General features: G+C 42.5%; 1 protein-coding gene across 5 annotated transcripts in view; it reads left to right on the forward strand.

The window, feature by feature from the left end:
- zbtb40 (zinc finger and BTB domain containing 40) overlaps positions 1-22038 on the forward strand; it is a 120398-nt gene that overhangs the window by 57021 nt on the left and 41339 nt on the right. For all 5 annotated transcript variants that reach the window (XM_068017565.1, XM_068017563.1, XM_068017567.1 and 2 more), the window contains 5 exons: positions 3714-3885; positions 5555-5977; positions 7342-7548; positions 15160-15324; positions 18519-18733. In XM_068017565.1, the coding sequence (XP_067873666.1) occupies positions 3714-3885; positions 5555-5977; positions 7342-7548; positions 15160-15324; positions 18519-18733 (1182 nt within the window). The remainder of the gene's footprint in view (positions 1-3713; positions 3886-5554; positions 5978-7341; positions 7549-15159; positions 15325-18518; positions 18734-22038) is intronic.

Consider the following 22038-nt stretch of genomic DNA (forward strand, 5'->3'; position numbering starts at 1 on the left):
CCTCAAAAAACTCAATTAATTTAATAAGACATGACCTTCCCTTAACAAATCCATGCTGACTATCCCTGATTAATCCGTGCCTTTCTAAGTGGCAGTTTGTCCTGTCCCTCAGAATTGATTTTAACAATTTACCCACCACCGAGGTCAGACTGACTGGTCTATAATTATTTGGCCTATCCCTCGCACCCTTTTTAAACAATGGTACAACGTTCACAGACTTCCAATCGTCTGGTACTTCTCCTATATCTAGTAAGGATTTGAAGATTATCCTCAGCGCATCCGCTGTTTCCTCCCTGGCTTCCTTTAACAACCTGGGATGCAATCCATCTGGCCCTGGCGATTTATCCATTTGCAAGGATGTCAGACCCTCTAGTACTTGCTCTCTCATTATGCTTATGGTACCTAATATTTCACACTCCTCTTTAACTACAATGTCTATATCAACCCTCTCCTTTGTGAAGACAGAGACAAAAAGCTCATTAAGAACCCTGCCCATATCTTCTGCATTTACGTATAAGTTCCCTTGTACATCTCTGATCGGCCCTATCCTTTCCTCTTGCTCTTAATGTACTGATAAAGCATCTTTGCGTTTTCCTTGATTTTACCTGCCAATAATTTTTCATGTCCTCTCTTTACTTTTCTAATTTCTTTTTTTACTTCACCCCTGCACTTTCTATACTCCTCTAGGCTTTCTAAAATATGAAGATTTTTGTGATCGTCATAAGCATTCTTTTTCTGCTTTAACTTACCCTGTAAGCTTCTAGATACCCAAGGGGCTCTAGATTTGGCAGTACAACCCTTTATCTTTGTGGGGATATGTCTACACTGTGCCTGTAGTATCTCGCTTTTGAATGTCTCCCACTGGTTTGCCACTGATTTTCCTTCAAGTAACTGTATCCAGTCCACTTTCGCCAGGTCACCTCTGTTTCGTAAAATTTGCCTTGTACCAATTTAGAACTTTTACTCCTGTTTTATCTTTGTCCTTTTCCATGATTATGCCAAAACCTAGTGTATTATGGTCACTATCACCAAAATGGTCACCCACTATTACTTTCCACTTGCCCAGCTTCATTACTGAAGTCTGAATCTAGAACTGCGCCCCCTCTCGTTGGGCTTGTTATGTGCTGGCTAAAAAAGTTCTCAAACATAGTTCAAGAATTTTGTGCCCTTCACACTGTTTGTATCCCAGTTGATATTGGGGTAGTTGAAATCCCCAACTATTATTGCCCTATAGTTTTTGCACTTATAAATTTTCCTACATATTTGTTCCTCTATCTCCCTCTCACTAGGTGGGGGTCTATAATACACTCCTAGTAGTGTGGCTGCCCCTTTTTTATTTCTGAGCTCTACCGAGATGGCCTCATTTGATGATTCATTTAGCATATCATCCCTCCTCAAAGCTGTTATTGAATCCTTAACTAATAATGCTACACCCCCTCCTTTTTATCGCCCTCTCTATCCTGCCTGAAAACTCTATATCCACGGATGTTGAATTGGCATTTTTGCCCCTCCTTGAGTGAAGTTTCTGTTATAGCAACGATATAGAGTCATAGAGAGATACAGCAGTGAAACAGGCCCTTCGGCCCACCGAGTCTGTGCCGACCATCAACCACCCATTTACTAATCCTACATTAATCCCATATTCCCTGCCACAACCCCATCTTCCCTCAATTCTCCGACCAACCACCTGCACTAGGGGCAATTTACAATGGCCAATTTACCTATCAACCTGCAAGTCTTTGGCTGTGGGAGGAAACCAGAGCACCTGGCGGAAAACCACGTGGTCACAGGGAGAACGTGCAAACTCCGCACAGGCAGTACCCAGAACTGAACCTGGGTCGCTGGGGGGCTGCGGTGCTAACCACTGCGCCACCCCGATGTTCCCATGTGTCTCTCTGTGGCCTCAGCTCATCGGCTTTATTTACTATACTCCTTTCAGTTAAATAAATACCCTTTAACACTGCCAAATTCCTGTGCTGCACACTTTTTAACCGTTGCTTCTTCTGTCTTTCAGAGTCACTTGCTAATTTTCTGCCTCCTGTTCCCTACCCTGAAATTGTCCTGCGCTCAGGTTCCCACTTAAGTGGAATTAAGATTCCATATTGGGCAAGAGCTTGGGTTGGTACTGCAAGTCCACATTCTTCAAATGGCTGACTTATTATGCACCCTTCAAGTTAAAACGCAGAACCCAAGAACTCTACAGTTTTTAGCTGAGAAATTTAAGTTCACAGGTGCTCATTGGTTTGAAAGAAACAACAAACAAGTTAAAACCAAATTTAAGTCCCAACTAGGCATTAGGAAAGAGTGGACTAAGTACAAGTGCTCAGTGCCCTTTATAAAGCAAGCAATTATTGTGTGTCCCAAACCAACCTGGGAATTAGTTTTTTGAAGAAAAGCAAAGACTCGACTGAAAGTATCTCTTTTTTCCATATAAAGGCATTAACATATTCAAGCAGTAACACCGTCCAGTGTGACTTCAACTCATTTGCATTTGGTTTGTAAAATTCAAAATGTTATAAATAGTGATAGTTTGATGCACAATCAGAAATCAATTGCAGGCACTGAGTGCATTAGTGAGAGTCCCTGCACCATCACAGGTACCGAGTGCATTAGTGAGAGTCCCTGCACCATCACAGATATGAATGCATTAGATGAGTGTCCCTGCACCATCACAGGTACTGAGTGCATTAGTGAGAGTCCCTGTACCGTCACAGGTACCGAATGCACTAGGTTAGTGTCCCTGCACCATCACAGGTACCGAGTGCATTAGTGAGAATCCCTGCACCATCACAGAAATTAATGCATTAGGTTAGTGTCCCTGCACCATCACAGGTACCGAGGGCATTAGTGAGAATCCCTGCACCATCACAGAAGTGAATGCATTAGGTTAGTGTCCCTGCACCATCACAGGTACCGAGTGCATTAGGAAGTGTCCCTGCATCGTCACAGATACCAAATGTATTAGGTGAGTGTCACTGCACCATCACAGATACCGAATGCATTAGGGAGTGTCTCTGCACCATCACAGGAATTGAGTGCATTAGGTGGGTGTCACTGCATCATCACAGACCCGAGTGCAGTAGGGAATGTTCCTGCACCATCACAGGTACCGAGTGCTTTAGCTTATGTGGGGTGCTTCCATCCACAAACAATCAACTATAGGGATGTGGGTTTAAGTCCATGATGTATCTGCCTCAAGAGTGGAGAAAAGGTTCTTCTGTACAGGGAGGAGAAGTGGAGTGCACGCAGATTGTTCATTCACACGACTAAGATATAGGACAGCAGAGAAAACAAAGGGAGAAAAATAACACGTCCCCTCCACTCCTCAGAAACATCATTTGGTGTAATTGTAGTATATTGACACGGAGGCTGGGATTCCACTACATACAGTTAAAGTGTTTCTGTGTAATAAGTCTCAGTTCCTACATGCAATCTAAAGGGGAAAAAAAGGTCTGTACCTATATTTTATAATTGTCCTGGTTGGTTCAGTTTGAATCTGGTTTTGAATAGGTACCTGGAGCTCCTGGTTTAGGGAGCTTGAATAGTTGTTGGGGATATTATTGACCGGATTGGTAATCATTTAAGGGATGTGACTTGTTCAAAAACAAACTGGGATTATTTCTAACATGCAGAATTTAACATTGCCCTAAAGGACCTCCTTTTATAAATTCTATTGTATCATTTGGATGGTTTATATTTCTTCCTACTGTCAGATTTTGAAGAGCTGCTGTTACAAGGAGACTGCTGGTCAGTCATTAGAAAGCATTCTGGGTAAAATTCTAGAAGAGCGACTCATTCCTGCCCTGACGTTCTGTAGACTCTTGCATATGATCAGTGAGTCCCATCCTTCCCTTGAATTGGTAATAAAGGCGATGGAGCATGCAGGTAACCGTTCAATGAAAGGTTTACATATATAGTTTATGGGCATGGGTGTAAGTAGCATTTTAAAGTTTTGTCCTCTGATATTAGAACACTAACTTTTGGTTCTTTTAGCAGTTCGTTTGCTTGCTTTGCACCAATACAGCAACAGAATAATTCAAGTTTTACACTGATTGTGATGCAAGATAATTTTCAGGTGTACCCTTTTTTTTGTAGCTGTTACTTGCACCTTTCAAAGTTGGAATGTTGAAGTTGAGGGAACTATCCTGTTTTATTACTATTTGATTGCTTCTGGACAAAAGTGACCTGGACTTCTCATTTTTCCTAAACCTCTATCTATGATTCCAACAAACCTTCCAATTCTTGGCCTGCACCACTTCATGTAATGAACTTGCTAAAGGTTTAACATGAGCATTAGATAAAGCTGATGCTGATCCACAAAGCTTAGTATTTGCAATATTTTGTTCAGCGATAACCAATGAATCTATCTGCTAAGTCTTGATAGTACAGAACACCCAAACTTGTGAATTTCAATTAAGAAGGGTGAAAGTGACTTCCCCTTTGACTTTGCCTGGAAACCTGCTCTCTTGCATGCAGCTTGGACACATGTCCTTTCAGCACTAACTCCTGTTAGAGAAATGGGATAGTCTTTTGCAGATTTCAAATCCAGTTTGCAGGAGGAAAGCACTAGTTCACAATGCACCAAGTCACCTACCAAATACCTTCAGTGAAATTATAGAATGCTGAAAATTTATAGAAAACTGTCCAGCAATCATAGCTTTAAAATAAAGAAAAATACACAATTCTAATATAATTTTAGGATGTTGTGTAAAATTGATATGTTTGTTCTTTGACATAATGGATAAACTTTCTTGGTTATCACTGTGAGAGATATACATACTGCAGAATAGAGCACTTAACACTCTTTGGTTAATGTAGCTTATCAAGATGCAGAGCAAAGCACCCTCTGCAGTTGGAGAAATGCACTTCAGCCCTCTCTGCCCGCTACATCAGTCTGGCTTTTTCCAATTCCTGTACCAACCTCTGAATGAACCTTCATGTTTAGTGCCAAATTCAGAATAGTTTTGTGCAGTGAACTTGCACCCACTCGGAACTGGGCTGAGATGGTCTAAATTCTTTTCATCCAGTAGAGAAGGAAAGCTTTTCATTTATAATAAAAATGAAAAATGCTGAAAATACTCAGCATATCTGGCAGCATCTGTGGAGAGAGAAACAAAGTTAATATTTCAGGTCATTGACCTTTCATCAGAAGTTCCAGCATTTTCTGTTATGATTTGCAGCATCTGCAGTATTTTGCTTTTGCATTAAAGCTTTCCATTTCATTAGGTTGGACTGGGCGTAATCCCAGAAGTGAAAGGACTGTGATCTGTTAAGCTCTGCTGTCTAGTCCCCTAACCTGCAATAGCTTTTTATTAAAAATAAATACTAAACAAAGCTGTACCTGGAAGTTTAACTTGTCCTAAAGCTTACAGATTTACAGCCTTTATACAAATTGCGAGCAGTAATCTAATATTGCAGCTTTCTCAAGTGTGAAAAGTTTCCAAAATGTGAAAATAGACATTTTTATAAATCTACTTTGCAGTATTCAGTGTAGAATTTTTATTGAAAATGTAATTTCTGAAACCTGTAAGTGGAATTCTCTAATGTTTATCAGGACTAACGAAAGAAGCAGTGAGTGACATGGAAGAGGATCCGAAGGAAGACCCGATGGATCAGGAAGAGAGAAGTGAAGATGATGCAGAGCACCCAGAGGACACTGGCCATGTCAGTGAGGGTGACGATGACCCAACTGCTCATCAGAAGAAAGTGAAGCGCAAATCCGGAGCTAAGCAGACCTTTGTCTGCAGCGCGTGTGGCAAGGCTTTTACATTTAAATGTCGCCTTGACCTGCACCTCACCCGCTGCCGCAGTATCGGTCACCTTAAAGCTGTTAGCTGTGAGGAATGTGGAGAGACCAGGACTTCCCAGAAGGATCTAGAAAAGCACAGAGTAGAAGCACACGATGCACCAAAGGGAAAGAAGAGGAGGTTGCCTGTGACTTGTGACATCTGCGGGAAATCCTTTGCTCACCAGTCAGGTTAGAAAGCCGTTTCTGGCAGTTCTTTCATATAGTTTGTTCAGCCAGAAGTAACACATCAGGTGGAATGCACAAACTTCTGAACGATGAAAGTGCCAGTGGAATGGAGATAAATTAGTCAAAATATTAAATGCATATTTTCTAGAAGTCTTCACTGGTGAGGTTGCTACTCACATCCAATGTTTGCAGTATACCCCACATCTTAAGAGGACTTTGTAGTCAGTTTGACAGTGGTGTTAAGTTAGGAGAACACAGACCTAACAAATCACCTGGGCCAGATTATATATATCTTAGGGTGCAGAAGGCGACTTGGGGAGGAGACATGTGGGGGACTAGCTGTTGTCCTGGAGAAATCTTTGGCTGTTGATGAGGCTCTACAGCATTGGAACTAAGCATATGTAGCAGTGATATTGAGAAAGGTATGAAACTGAGCTGGCAACCACAGGCCCAATATACCAAAGTTCAAAAGCCTGAGAAACAATCTGTTGACATACAGGAGCGAGGAACCTTGTCTGTTGCCAATGCAAGTCTGAAAATAGCAGGTGTGCCTACTATTGTAATGATTGTTTCAGTGGTGCTGCTGACTGTCAAGGCTCCCACTGGCTAAGCAATCTTCAAACCTCCTTCACCCCCCAGTAATGGTAAACATCTAAGTTCACTGATATAAGTAGTAGAAGCATAGCATGCAAGAGACTATGAAAGCTGGTTTTCCAATATAACCTGCCATGCTTGGTTGCCTGAAATTTGAACTGTATTCACTCATCACTCATCCCACCTTCACCTTCATCTCATACATGTTCCCCATCCTGCAGCCTCCACCCCCCCCCCCCCTTGCTGTCCCTTGCACCTTCGCTCTCCCTCGTCACTGACCTGCACCCCTTGTCCCTACCCTTGGGATATAGGCAACACCAGAGAATGCTATTTATTGCCTATCCCTATTTGTCCCGAGAAAATTAAGAATAAACAGCATAGTGTACAAGTGGAGTCACACAATAGGCTAGACCAGGTTCGCATGGCAGGATCCCTGCCCTTAAGGACTCTAACGATAAGCTGGTCAGCACCTACTGAGCAATCATGGTCATTTACTGGTGCCAGTCCACAAATCACCACATTTTTAAAATCCAGTTTCACAGCTTGCTATAGTGGGATTTGAACTTTTAACCTCTTGGATGTTTGTCCGGTACCATGACGACTGAGCTACTGTACCCTGCAAAAGAGCTGTCCACTAGCAGTTCTGTAGCCGTCTTCAATTATCTAATAACCTGTGCAATTTCCCCTGTTACACACAGAGATTGTCCTAGCATGCTCTGTGTTATACTTAATATTTGTACCTTTGTTTTAATACAGCTCATCTCTCTCTGCAGGAATGCAGTATCATAAACGCTCCGATCACTTCGATGAGAAACCTTTCTCTTGTTGTGAATGTGGGGCAAAATTTGCAGCAAATTCCACCCTAAAGAATCACATGAGACTCCACACTGGAGAGAAACCATTCTTCTGCAAACACTGTGATATGACGTTCATGCAGGCTGCTGCGCTTGCCTATCACATGAAGAAAAAGCACTCAGAAGGTGTGACCTATGATATCACTTCAATGTAAAGTTTTTTTTATTATTTTATTAATTTTTAATGGTACAATAGTTTAATTTGAAATAAAAACAATGTGCTGGAAATACTCAGCAGGTCTGGCAGCATCTGTGGAGAGAAGCAGAGTTAACGTTTCAGGTCAGAAACCTTTCATCAGAATTAGCGAAGGTTAGAAATGTAATAGGTTTTAAGCAAGTAAAGGAGGGGTGTGGGGGGGTGGGGGCAAGAGAACAAAAGGGAAGGTGTGTGATAGGATAGATGGCTGGAGAGATTAACTGACAGAGTAACCGTGGGCTGGTGTAGGTCAGCGAGCACAGAGATGATGTGTGAATGGGATTTGATGGGCATAAGGATATGGGCAGCAGAGTTTGGATGACCTTAAGTTTACAGAGGGTAAAATGTGGGAGGCCGGTCAGGACTGCATTAGAATAGTCAAGTCTGGAGGTGACAAATGCAGGAATGAGCGATTCATTAGCGGACACAGGCGGAGACTGATGTTACAGAGGTAGAAATGGGCAGTCTTAGTGACAACGTGGGCATGTGGTTGACAGCTCGTCTTGGGGTCAAATATGGCAACGAGTTTGCAGACAGTCTAGTTCAGTCTTCGATAGTGGCCAGGGAGCAGGATGGAGTCGGTGGCGAGGAAGTGGAGTTTGTGGCAGAGACGGAGGACAATGGCTTCAGTCTTCTCAAAATTTAAATGAAGGAAATTTCTGCTGATCCATTATTGGATGTTGGATAAGCAGTCTGATAATTTAGTGACAATGGAGAGGTCGAGAGAGATGGCAGTGACATACTGCTGGGAGTTATCAGTGTGTGTGTGGAAACTGACATGTTTTCGGCTGTTGTTGCCAAGGGGCAGCATGTAACTACGTTCAATATAATTTTTTTTTAAATGCTGATGGGAAAACCAATGGGATTAAGGAAAGGAAAATCTCCAGGACCTGACTGTTTTCACCCCAGGGTATTAAAAGAAAGTGATGATGAAATTGTAGATAATCTAGTCATGTTCTTGTGAAACTCTTCTTGATTCAGGAATTGTCCACTTAGATTGGAAAATTGCCAATGTTATTCTATTTAAGAAGGCTAAGAGAGATAAACTAGGAAATTATAGCCCTATTAGTCTAACATCTGTTTTGGGGAAGTTAGCAGAATTTATTAGGGCTGAGCATTTGGCCAAGTATGAGCTGATCAGAGAGCCAGCATGGATTTGTTACAAGTCATGCCTAACAAACCTTGTTGAATTTTTTGAGGAAGTAACTAACCTGGTAGATAAGGGAGTGTCTACAGATGCTATATGGACTTCCAAAAGATATTTGACAAGCTTCCACATTAGTGACTTAACAAAAATAAGGGCGCATGGAATGGGAGGCAACATTTTGGCTTGAATGGGGAATTGGCTAGGAGATGGAGAATAGGGGTCATAGGTAGCAGGGTGGGACTAGTAGTGACCCCAGGGATTGGTACTGGGGCCTCAGCTTTTCACTATATTTATAAATAATATAGATAAACAAATAGAGAACTGTATATCCAAGTTTGCAGATTACATTAAGTTAGGTGGCACAGTAGATAGTGTAGATGGGAACAGAAGGTTTCAAGGGGACACTGGTAGATTAAGTAATGGGCAAAACTGTGGAGTTGGAGTTCAATGTGGGATTGTGTAAAGTTATCCTCTTTGGATCTGTGAAAGATAGATTGACATATTTTCTAAATGGTGAGAGTTGGGATTTGTGGATGAGCAGCGAGATGTGGGGGCCCAAGTACAGAAATCACTAAAAACTAGTGGACAGGGACAAAAAATAGTTTAAATGGCTTACATAATGGTGTTTATCTCCAGTAGGGTGGAAGCTCTATTACAGTGTACAGAGCTTTGGTGAGACCCCATCAAGAGTACTGCATTCAGTTCTGGGCACTGCAATTCAGGAAGGGTATGTTGGCCTTGGAGGGGGTGGAACATAGGAGCAGGTGTAGGTCATTCAGCCCATCACCTGATGCCCCTTTTAATTAGATCATGGATGATTATCTACCTCAACGCCACTTTCCTGCGCTATCCCCATAGCCCTCAATGTCATTTGTATTCAGATATCTGTTAATTTCTGTCTTGAACATGCTCAATGATTGAGCTTCCACAGCCCTCTGGGGTAGAGAATTCCTAAGATTCACCACCCTCTGAGTGGGTGAAGAAATTCCTCTTCATCTCAGTCTTAAATGGCCTACCCCTTATTCTGAGATTATGTCCTCTGGTTCTAGGCTCACCAGCCAGGGCAAACATCCTCTCTACATCCACCCTGTCACACCCTATAAGAATACTGTAAGTTTCAATGAAATCACGTCTCATTCTTGGAAACTAAAGAATACAGTCCCAGTTTCCTCAATCTCTCCTCATAAAACAATCCCGCAATTCCAGGGATTAGTCTGGTGAACCTTCACTGCACCCCCTCTATGGCAAGTATATCCTTCCTTAGATGAGACCAGAACTGTACATAATACTCCATATGCGGTCTCTCCGAGGCTCTTTACAATTGCAGCGACTTATTTAATCCTGTACGCAAAACCCCTTGCGATGAAAGCCAACATATAATATGCCTTCCTAATTGCTTGCTGCATCTGCAGTCTAGCTTTTAGTGACTCATGAGCAAGAACATCCAGGTCCTTTTGGACATCAACACTTCCCAACCTCTCTCCATTTAAGAAATACTCTTTCTGTTTTTTCTACCACACTTATTCACATTATATTCCAATGGCACGTTCTTGCCCATTTTCTTAGCTTGTCCAAATTCCCTTGAAGCCTCCTTGCATTCTCCTCACAACTTCGATTCCCACTTCATTTTGCGTCATCAAATTTGGAAATTGCATTTGGTCCCCACATCCAAATCACATATGGATTGTGAACAGCTGTGGCCCCAGCACTGATCCTTGCAGTACCCCACTCGTAACAGCCTGCCATCCTGAGAATGACCCGTTTGTTCCTACTCTCTGTTTTCTGTCTGTTAACTAGTTTTCAATCCATACTAGTATATGACCCCCCCCCATCCCATGTGCTCTAATTTTGTTTACTAACCTGTGTGGGACTTTATCAAAAGCCTTCTGAACATCCAAATACACCACATCCACTGGTTCTGCTTTATCTATGCTACAAGTAACATCCTCAAAAAAAAAACTCCCAACAGGTTTGTCAAGCGTGATTTCCCTTTCATAAATCCATGTTTGACTTTGCCCAATCATATTTTTTAAGTGTCTAGTTATCACATCCTTCATTATAGATTCTAACATTATTCCTACTACTGATGTCAAACTAACAAGTCTGTAGTTCCCTGTTTTCTCTCACTTTTTTAAATAGTAGGGTTACATTTGCTACTTTCCAATCTGCAGGAACCTTTCCAAAATCTGTAGAATTTTAAAAGATAATCACCAATGCATCCACTATCTCTAGCCATCTCCTCAACACTCTTGGATGTAGCTCATCTGGTCCAGGGGGTTTATCAACTTTTAATCCAGTTAATTTTTTGAGTACTACCTCTTTATTAATAATTTCTTTCAGTTCCTCAGTTTCACAAGCCCCTTGGTTCCCTCGTATTTTTGGGAGATTTTCTGTATCTTCATCCGTGAAGACAGACACAAAGTAATTGTTTATTTTTTCCACCATTTCCCTATTCTCCATTATAAATTCTCCTGTCTCCGCCTGTAATGGACTCATATTTGTCCTTGTTAATCTTTTCCTTTCCACATACCTAAAGGAGCTTTTACAGTCCGCCTTTGCGTTTTTCTCTAGCTTGTATTCATATTCTCTTTTCCCTTTCTATATCAGTTTCTTGGTGATCCTTTGCTCCTAATTTTTGGGCTTACCACTTTTTTGAGCAACCTTTTCAGTCACTTCCTTTGATCCAATGCAATCTTTAACTTCTTTTGTTAGCCACAGTTGATTCATCGTTCCTGTTGGGATTCTGTGTCTTAGAGGAACATATATTTGTTGTAGACCATATAATGCTTCTTTAAATACTAGCCATTGCCTGTTTGGGCAAATACACTAAAAGATTTGACAATCAGCCATAGCTAACTTGCCCCTCATACCTTCATAATTTCCTTTGTTCGGATTTAAGACTCCAGTTTCAGAATGAACAACTTTCTAACAACGTAAAATTCTAACATATTATGGTCACTATTTCCCAAAGGCTCCTTTACAGCAAGGTTATTAATTAGTCCTTTCTCATTACATAATACTAGATCTAAATTAGCCCAATGGTTCTTCAACCTACTGATCCTGAAACCCATCTCGTACGCACGCCAGGAATTCATCGTCCACAGCATTAGTGCTAATTAGGTTTACTTGGTCTATATGTAAATTGAAGCTGCCCATTATTACTGTATTACCCATGTTACATGCACCTCCAATTTCTTGATTTATACTGTGCACAACATTACCACTACTGTTTGGCCTATAAACAATTCCCACCAATGTTTGCTGCTCCTTGCTGTTTCTTAGTTCTGTCCAAATTGATTCTACATCTTGATCCTTTGATCTAAGATCCTCTCTCTCTAATATACTGATTTCATCCCTTATTAAGAGCGCAACCCCACCTCCTTTTCCTTTTTGCCTATCCATTCTAAATGACGAATATCCTTGAATATTCAGTTCCCACTGTCATGAAGACCCCCAGCTGCCCAAGAATGAGGCATATTAATTTTGTCATATAAACATTAATTTTAAACTCTTGCTGGAGTGAAGAAATGACTTGTTTAAAGAGATCACCAGACATTTGGCTGGAGAACATTTGCATACTAAGACAGTGCTGGGAGAGACAAAAGAATTGCTCACTGATTCAATTAACAGAGATTGGTCTGGACAATGGTGAGCCACATTTTGTCAGTGTAAGAGACAGCACTACACCCCCCACCGAGAGCTTTGAAATCCACAAACCGCAGGAACGGTTGTTCCCAAATAAGGGATTAGTCACATGACTAACCTGCTGGCCAACTTGGAGTTTTGAATTGTGCTCACAGGACAGTTTGAAGACAGACTGCAGATTGCAACTGCACCTGGAACAAGAGAGCCTCTCTCCTGACTGCCTCTTGCTTTCTCACAAACCTCCAGACCCACTGAAGTCACTTAAACCTCAAGAGAGAAGAGACTCCTACATCGAAACAAGTTAAAGCGTGCACTGCGCCCCAACGAACAGCAAGACTTACCGGCAACCAAAGACTCCATATTGAACTATATATACACCCAGCTATTGCCTCAAACCTTTCCCCGTTATTCTTTCTACCTTTTCTGTCTCTATCTGCGTGTGTGTTTATCGCACATGCATGCTAACGTGGTCACGTTGCGATTTGTAGTCGTTAACCGAATTAGAGTTCAAGATTAATGAACTTCCACCTTTCTTGTTTAAATCTAAGAAAATCTGTTTGATTTCTTTGCCTTACAATTGGAAACCAGTGAACAAGGATTCACTGAGGAGAAGCTGAAAACGGGGTGTTTTTAAAATTAAACCCTCTTACGGTTAAACCAGGCAAAGGCTGAGAGGGGACCCCGAGACCCCTTTCTCACCTGGTCGTAACCCAGTCTGTGACGGCAATTAAATCAAGATCATTTACCTCTATTTGTGCTTTCAAATCACCTACTTTGTTGCAAATGCTGTGCACATTCAGAGAGAGTGCCCTTAATTTTGTCTTTTTAACATTATTCTGCATTCTGATCCTATTTGATTGCCTTCGCTTCGTCTGTCTTCTAATTTCACTTACTACTTTTCTACTTCCTGTTACCAGTTTTGCTTCCCTCCAAACTTCCCTTCCTGCCACACTCAGATTATCAATTCCCTTATTGCTGCCTTGCTCTTACCTTCTCCTCTCTCTAAATTATCATATCTTCCCTCACTTGCTGCTTTGCCCCCACTGTTTAGTTTAAAGTCCCCTCTACCGCCTTGATTATACGACTCACCAGAACACTGGTCCCAGCACGGTTCAGGTGAAGACCGTCCCAACGGTACAGATCCTACTTTGTCCAGTACTGGGTGCCAGTGCCCCATGAATCGAAACCCATTTCTCCCACACCAATCTTTGAGCCACACATTTCACTCTGTAATCTTAATTATCCTGCTCGGGTAATAATCCAGAGATTATTACCTCTGAGGTTCTTTTTAATTTAACCCCTAGTTGCTCATTCTCTGTATACAGAACCTCTTTCCTCGTCTACCAATGTCTTTGGTACCCACGTGGACCACAGCAACTGGATCCTTCCCCTCCCACTGCAAGTTCTTCTCCAACCCTGAGCAGATGTACCGAACCCTGGCAACACAGCCTTCTGTGCTCTCACTCTTGTCTGCAGAGACCTGCGTCTATCCCCCTGACTATACTGTCCCCTACTACCACTATGTTCCTATTTACTCACCCTGCTTGAATGGCTCCCTGTACTATGCTGCCATGGTCAGTTTTTTTTTTAGAGATACAGCACTGAAACAGGCCCTTCGGCCCACCGAGTCTGTGCCGACCATTAACCACCCATTTATACTAATCCTACACTAATCCCATCTTCCTACCACATCCTCACCTGTCCCTATATTCCCCTTCCATCTACCTATACTAGGGGAAATTTATAATGGCCAATTTACCTATCAACCTGCAAGTCATTTGGTTGTGGGAGGAAACCGGAGCACCCGGAGGAAACCCCCACAGACACAGGGAGAACTTTTCTCATCCATACAAGCTGAAAGGACCTCAAACTTGTTGGACAATTGCAAGGGCTGAGGCTCCTCCACTTCTTCCTTCTGGATCCCCTTACCTGCCTCACTCACAGTCACACCCTCCTGTGCTGATCACTGAGCAAATCAGAAGATGCTATCCTATGAGGTGTGACTGACTGCCTTCTGAAACAAAGTGCCCAGATAACTTTCCCCCTCCCTGATGCATCACAGCGTGCAGCACAGATTCAGCAGAATGATACCAGAGCTAAAAGGATTAAATTATGACGACAAGTTGCATAGTATAGGCTTGTATTCCCTTAACTATAGAGGATTAAGGAGTGATCTAATTGAGGTGTTCAGGATAATTAAAGGATTTGATAGGGTAGATAAAGAGAAGCTATTTTCTCTGATGAAAGAGTACAGTACAAGGGGCATAACCTTAAAATAAGAAATAATGCTCTTTAGGGCTGATCTCCAAAAGCACTTCTTCCCAAAGGATCGTGGAAATCTGGAACTCTGTCGCCCAAAAAGCTGTTGAGGTTGGGGGTAAATTGCAAATTTAAAAAGTGAGATATTTGTTAGGCAAGGGTATTAAAGGTTACAGAACCAAGGCGGGCAGATGGAGTTAAAACAGATCAGCCATGATCTAATTGAGTGACAGTACAGGCTCAGGGCTGAATGGCCTACTCCTGTTCCAATGTTCCTTTGCGTGAGTTGTTAGGATTGGGCGTATTTCATTACCTGTTTTTATATTAAAATCTTTCCTATGCAATTTAACTTATGTGGTTCTGGTTTAGTGTTTTTGCCTCTGTTTGGAACAGATAGTTTTGTAACTTAGCAGGAACTATTTTGTTCCAGAGTCTGTTTCATGTCTTTTAAAGCCCCTTTTAATCTTCTGAACCTTTTACAATTCTGTAGGGAAAATGTACGGGTGTCAGTACTGTGACGCAGTGTTTGCCCAGTCAATTGAATTGACGCGCCATGTACGGACCCATACTGGGGATAAGCCGTATGTCTGCCGGGAATGTGGCAAAGGATTCAGCCAGGCCAATGGACTCTCCATGCACCTACGCTCCTTTCACAGTGAGTATCAATGAGGTCCTCTGCACTAACATAATTGAAAGCTGCTGCACATTGCCTCATTGCTTTGCTTTTCATGTGCACTTACACAATGAATCGCAGTGCTCTGAGTGCCTTTCACATCATATGAAATCTATCAGAAGGTAACAAAATTGGTTGATGAGGTTAATCCAGCAATGTTTAATCAAATTGGATTTCCAGGTGGCAGTTGATTAAGTTTATTAACTTTTGAAGAATAAATCACCAGGAATTAATAATGGGGAAAGTGAAGGAAGCCAGAATCTGATGCTAAATGGGAAAATCGCTATCTGGAGACATTGAGTAGTGCAGCTCTGTAGGAATCTGCCTGCAGTTCATGCTGGTTATAACTTACTATGGAACTGCCATGGTGATGCTCACAGTCTGTCAGTGGATAACTTGTAAAGACAGGAATGTAATGGCATGAAACTCATGGTGTTACAGCTTTGGTCACAGTTAAAATAAAATGGTCTTACTTCACGACACCCTCTCTGCTTTTTTGAGTGGCTCTCTGCCTTTGTTTTTTCCCCTCTGTGTTTGGCTCTCATACATTTTGTTTTTCTCTGTTGATAGCACTTTTCCTCACTCTCTCTCTCTCTCTCTCTCTCAAAGCAACTGCCCTGGTGGACACAGCCTAGCTAATTTACAACATACCAATATTATATTCCTGGCCTTTCGAGTACTTGATTGGAGGAATGTAATATTTGGGCATTCAGCTAACTGAGGGTTTTGCTGTCAGTACAACAACTTGCATTTATATGGCACCTTTAACGTAGTGAAACCTCCCAAGACACCTCATAGGAGCTTTATCAAATAAAATTTGACATAAAGACGCATAAGGAGAAATTAGGGCAGGTGACCAAAAGCTGAGTCTAAGATACAGGTTTTAAGGAGCATCTTAAAGGTGGAGAGATTTAGAGAGTGATTTCCAGAACTTAAGGCCTAGGCAGTTGAAGGCATGGCCACCAATGGTGGAGTGATGAAAATAGAGCTTGAATAAGAGGCCAGAATTTAAAGAGCACTGAAACCTCGGAGAGTTGTAAGGCTGGAGAAGATGTCAGATAGGATTTGAAAACAAGGAATATCATTTTAAAATTGAAACGTTGCTGGACTGGGAGCCAATGTAAGTCAGCTGACATGGGGATGATGGGTGAATGGGGCATGGTGTGAGTTAGGATACTGGCAGCACAGTTTTGGAGGAGCTCAAGTTTACAGAGTATGCAAGATGGGAGGCTGACCAGGAGGTAACAAAGGTATTAATTATGTTTCCGGGAGCAGATCAGCTGATGCAAGTGTGAAGACTGGCGATATTATGGAGGCGGAAGTAGATAGTCTTGGTGATGGAGAGGATATGAAGTCAGAAGCTCAGTTCAGGGGCAAATAGTGTGTCAAGGTTACGAACAGTTTGGTTCAGCCTCAGTGGCCAGTGAGGGAGATGTTGGTTACTAGGGACTGAAGACAGTAATTTGTCTTCCCAATATTTAAGGAGAATACTGCATGTCTGACATGTAGCATGACAATAAGGCAGTGGGTGGGGCAGGAGAGATGGCGGTCAGGTAGAGCTGGGTGTCATCAGCATTCATGTGGAACCTGACATCGTGTTTTGACATGAAGTCAGCGAGTAGAGTGTACTTTATTAATCTAAAAGATGTGCAAATCTGGTCAGTAATTTTCTGGCTTCAAATTCCTTGCTCATGAGGGCTGAAACAAAGGTTATTTAGGAAAATTCAGTGTTGTTTGGATGAATGGCAGCAATATCCGAAAATTTTTTAAAGGTTTAGAGCAGGGATTTCAACCGATATCCGTGAAGAGGTCCACCAAAAATAACTAGAAAAAAAGCTTTCACCCAAAATTTAACTGCTTACCACCTGGACGAAATACCTATATTTGTCTTGAGTGAGATTATGAAAACAATACTTCAGTGTTAGTATATGCGTGATTGAAGACTTTTTAAAAAATACTTTAATTGGACAGGCAAGAATTGTATAACTGATTTTATACCGAAAAGTCAGCTGTATTTTAGGGCGTCTGTGGCATTTTTATAACATGGGAGGGGGGCCTCAGAAGCATAAAGCTTGAGAATGTCTGGTTTAGAAGAAGCCCGCTGTTTTATTTAAATCATTTGTGGGATGTGGGCACCGCTGGCTAGGCTAGCATTTATTGCCCATCCCTAATTGCCCTTGAACTGAGTGGCTTATCAGGCCATTTCAGAGGGCATTTTAAGAGTCAACCACATGTAGGCCAGACTAGGTAAGGACAGCAGATTTCCTTTCTCTAAAAGACATTAGTGAAACACATGTGTTTTTACAACAATTGACCATGGTTTCATGGTCACCATTAGGCTATCTTTATTACTTGAATTCAAATTTCACCATGTGCCGTTTCAAATTTCACCATGTGCCGTGGTGGGATTTGAACCCCTGTCCCCAAAGCATTAGCCTGGGCTCTGGATTATTAGTCCAGTGACATTACCACTACACCACAGCCTCTCCACCAATTGACGTTGATGCTCCATTACTCTTCCATCTGTAAACAAGTGAGAAATCTCACATGCAAACTCTGTAACTGCTGAGGGTGTCTGGAAACACAACCTGTGGATAATTGGTTTTAGTTTCAATGGCACTACATCAGTGTCAAAAGTAAGTAATAAAGTTCATAACGAATAGACTATTACAAATGCAGAGGTTCTTGTTCTAATTTTGTGGGTTTTTTTTGAAAAAAATTTAGTCAACTGTTTAAATCCCTTTTCTTGAGGTTATGGTGATGGAACAGCGACATTCAGGCTATGAGAAAACAGGAAGAATATTTTTGATAAAATGTTAACTGAGATAAAGAGGTGAATTTTGACCCCCAGAAACAGGTGGATTGGGGCTGGGTGAGATGTTAAAATTAAAAGAAAAACTCAGCCCTCCACCAGCCCACCCACTTCTGGGATTGTTGGGGAGGTGGAGGTTGGCAATTTAAATGTTTTAATGAGGCTGGGAGCCTCATATTTAACATGCTTTGTAGGTTTAACTGTGGCCGGCTGGTTTCCCTGGCCTCCAGAAACCTGGCAGTAACTTTATAGCACTGTTGGTGGGCCAGGAGGAGCAGGAGTGCTTCCGACCCCCCTGCACCCCGCCCCCCCAACACCCCCGTCCCCAGTGATGTGAGTATTTTCTGATTTTTTTTTTTTGCAGATGTTGAAGACCCGTATGATTGTCAGAAGTGCAGGATGAGTTTTCCAACTCTCGAGGAGCACAAGAAGCACATCCAGGAAGTTCATCCCCCTGAGTACAATCCCTGTGACATATGTGGCAAGAACTTTAGTGCACCATCGCTTCTCGAAAGGCACATGGTCACGCATATTGGTGGGAAACCATATAACTGTGAAATTTGTGACAAGGCCTATCAGGTGGGCAGTTTGGGCACAGATTCTCAGAACAAAACATGGGACCACATTCCAACGTTTTGGGTTTGCGTGTGATTTGTTCATGTACAGTAACAATGGTCTGCAAAGTTACTATAGATAAATACCTAAATTATATCATGTCATATTATGTTGCGCAACATAAGATTGTTTTGTCCCAGGAAGCCCTTTCAGTTTCCCTCATATGGTAGAGTCCAAATATATTAAATGAACTGAGCACCAATTTGGACATTATAATTTCTGCCTGTAAATAATTGTGTGCACATAGCCAAAATACTTAGTTGGAGATCTGATCTGTCAGTCCCATTTAGAGTATTATGCTGTAAAAATGGGCTCTTGATGTTTTATGAATAAATGAATCCTGTGGTTGAATATGAAAGCTACTTGAGCCAGGAGGGTAACGGATTTGATTCCTGGTTTGTGTTGAGATGGCCATTGTGAAGGTGATGGTTGACCTTAAGTCCTTGAACAAGGGAAGGTAAAAATTGGCCGGTTATGGTTTCTTATATAGTTAATATGGTAATTACTTTTCACTTCTTTAGAGGTGAATATCCACACAAAAGTATTCAGTTTCACTACTTTGTCCCCAAATTCTTTCTTCTGAAGTCAATAATTCATTCTGAAATACGGCTTCTTAGGTAGCAGGAGCCCTCCACTATCTCAGCCTGATGGCTATTCTTTGTGAAGACCTGATGGTGAGTGTTGGCTGGATATAGAGATGGGGGCAGCATCTCAGCTGAGCCTGTTGCTGTCTGTGTATGCACTTTTCAGTGGTGGTTATTGGACAGCGACCAGTAGTGGAAGCCAGCTTATTTCTTGTCATTGCTGACAAATTGATGAACTCGATACAAAGAAATAACTTGAATTTACATAATTCCAAATGTTTTACATTCATTCAAGTGTAGTCACTGCGGGAACGGTGGTGTAGTGGTCATGATTCTGGACTAGTAATCCAGAGGTCCGAAGATACCAATTCAAATCCCACCATGGCAGCTGGTGGAATTTAAATTCAATTAATTAATAACTTTGGAATAAATAGCTCGTCTTGGTAATGGTGATGATGAAGCTACTGGATTGCCATAAAAACCCATCTGGTTCACTGATGTCTTTTGGGGAAGGTCCTTACTTGGTCTGGTCCCCATGTGCCACCAGACCCACAGCAATGTAGTGACTCTTAACTGCCCTCTGAAATGGCTGAGCTAGCCACCCAGTTGTATCAAACCATGTAGGAATTGTTGAAAAAGAATTAAAGTGCATGGATCACCTGGCATCAACCAAGGCACCAGAAACAACAAAAGCACACCTTGCCCAGTCAACCCTGCAAAGTCCTCACTAATGTCTGGGGACCTGTGCCATAATTGGGAATGTTGTCCCACAGACTACTCACAAACAGACATAGTCATACTCACCGCATTATACCTTACATCCAATGTCCCAGACTCCTCCATCACCATCTCTGGGTGGCAGCACAGTGGTATACAATCGTGAGGGAGTCCTCAGCATTGATTTCGACCCCATGAAGTCTCAGGGCATCACGTCAAATGTGGGCAAGGAAACCACCTACCACTCTCCCTCAGCTGATGAATCAGTGCTCCTCCATGTTGAACACCACTTGGAAGAAGCACTGAAGGTAGAAGGGGCACAAAAAATGTACTCTGAGGGTGGGTGGGGGGGGGGGGGGCGGCCATCAATGCCCATCACCAAGAGTGGCTCACGTAGCACTACTAATGGCGGAGCTGGCCGAATCCTGAAGAACATATCTGCTAGACTGAGCCTGCGGCAGGTGGTGAGGGAGCCAACAGGAGGGGAGAACCTACTTGATCTCAATCTATCTGTCACAGATGCATCTGTCCATGACAGTATTTGTGGGAGTGACTACTGCAGACTCCATGTGGCGATGAAGTCCCGTCTTCACACTGAGAATACGCTCCATCGTGTTGTGTGGCACTACCATGGTGCTAAATGGGATAGATTCAGGACACATCTAGCAGCTAAAAACTGGGCATTCATGCTATGGGCCATTAGCAGCAACAGATTTGTATTCAACCACAATCTGTAATCTCATGGCCAAGCATATCCCTCACTCAACCGTTAACATCAAGCCAAGGGATCAACCTTCTTTCAGTGTACAGTGCAGGAGAACACGCCAGGAGCAGCACCAGACATACCTAAAAATTAGGTGCCAACCTGGAGAAGTTACAACACAGGACTACATACATGCTCAACAGCAAAAGCAACATGTGATAAAGCAAAGCAATCCACAACCAACAGATCAGATCCAAATAAAAAAATAAAAATAAATAAGCTCTGCAGTCCTGCCGCATCCAGTTGTGAATGGTGGTGGACAATTAGCAATTAACAGGAGGAGGAGGCTCCACAAATATCCCCATCCTCAATGAAGGGGAAACCTAGCACATCAGTGCAAAAGACAAGGCTGAAGCATTTGCAGCTATCTTCAGCCAGAAGTGCCAAGTGGCCTTCACATGAGGTCCCCAGCATCACAGATGCCAGTCTTCAGCCAATTCAATTCACCCCACATGATATCAAGAAATTGCTCAAAACACTGGATACAGCAAAGACTATGGGTTCTGACAAGATCCTGACTGTTGAACAGAAGATTTGTGCTCCAGAATTGGCCGCGCTCCAGCCAAACTGTTCCAATGCAGCTACAACACTGGCATCTACTCGATAGTGTGGAAAATCCACCAGATATGTCCTGTCCACTAAAAGCAGAATAAATCCATTCTGCCCAGTTATTGCCCCATCAGTCTATTCTCAATCATTAGCAAAATGATAGCCCTGTCGACGGCACCTTGCAAGTGGCACTTACTCAGCAATAACATGCTCACCGAGGTCCAGTTTGAGTTTTGCCAGGGCCACTTGACTGCAGACCTCATTAGAGCCGTGGTCCAATCGTGGGCAAGAGCTGAATTCCAGAGGTGAGGTGAGAGTGGCTGCCCTTGACGTCAAGGCAACATTTGGCTAAGTGTGCCATCAAGGAGCCCCAGCAAAGTTGGTCAATGGGAGTTGGGGGGAAACTCTCCACTGGTTGGAGTCATACCTGGCACAAGGGTTGCAGTTGTTGGAGACCAATCATCTCAGTCCCAGGATATCACTGCAGGCATTCCTCAGGGTAGTGTCTAGGCCCAAGCATCTTCAGCTGCTTCATCAGTGACTTTCCCCTCCATCCTAAGGTCAGAAGTGGAGATGTTCGCTGACGATTGCACAATGTTCAGTACCATTTGCAATTCCTCAGATCCTGCATGCAAGCAAGACTTGTACAACATTCA

Source organism: Heterodontus francisci, chromosome 37 (assembly GCF_036365525.1).
Source record: "Heterodontus francisci isolate sHetFra1 chromosome 37, sHetFra1.hap1, whole genome shotgun sequence".
Lineage (NCBI taxonomy): Eukaryota > Metazoa > Chordata > Chondrichthyes > Heterodontiformes > Heterodontidae > Heterodontus > Heterodontus francisci.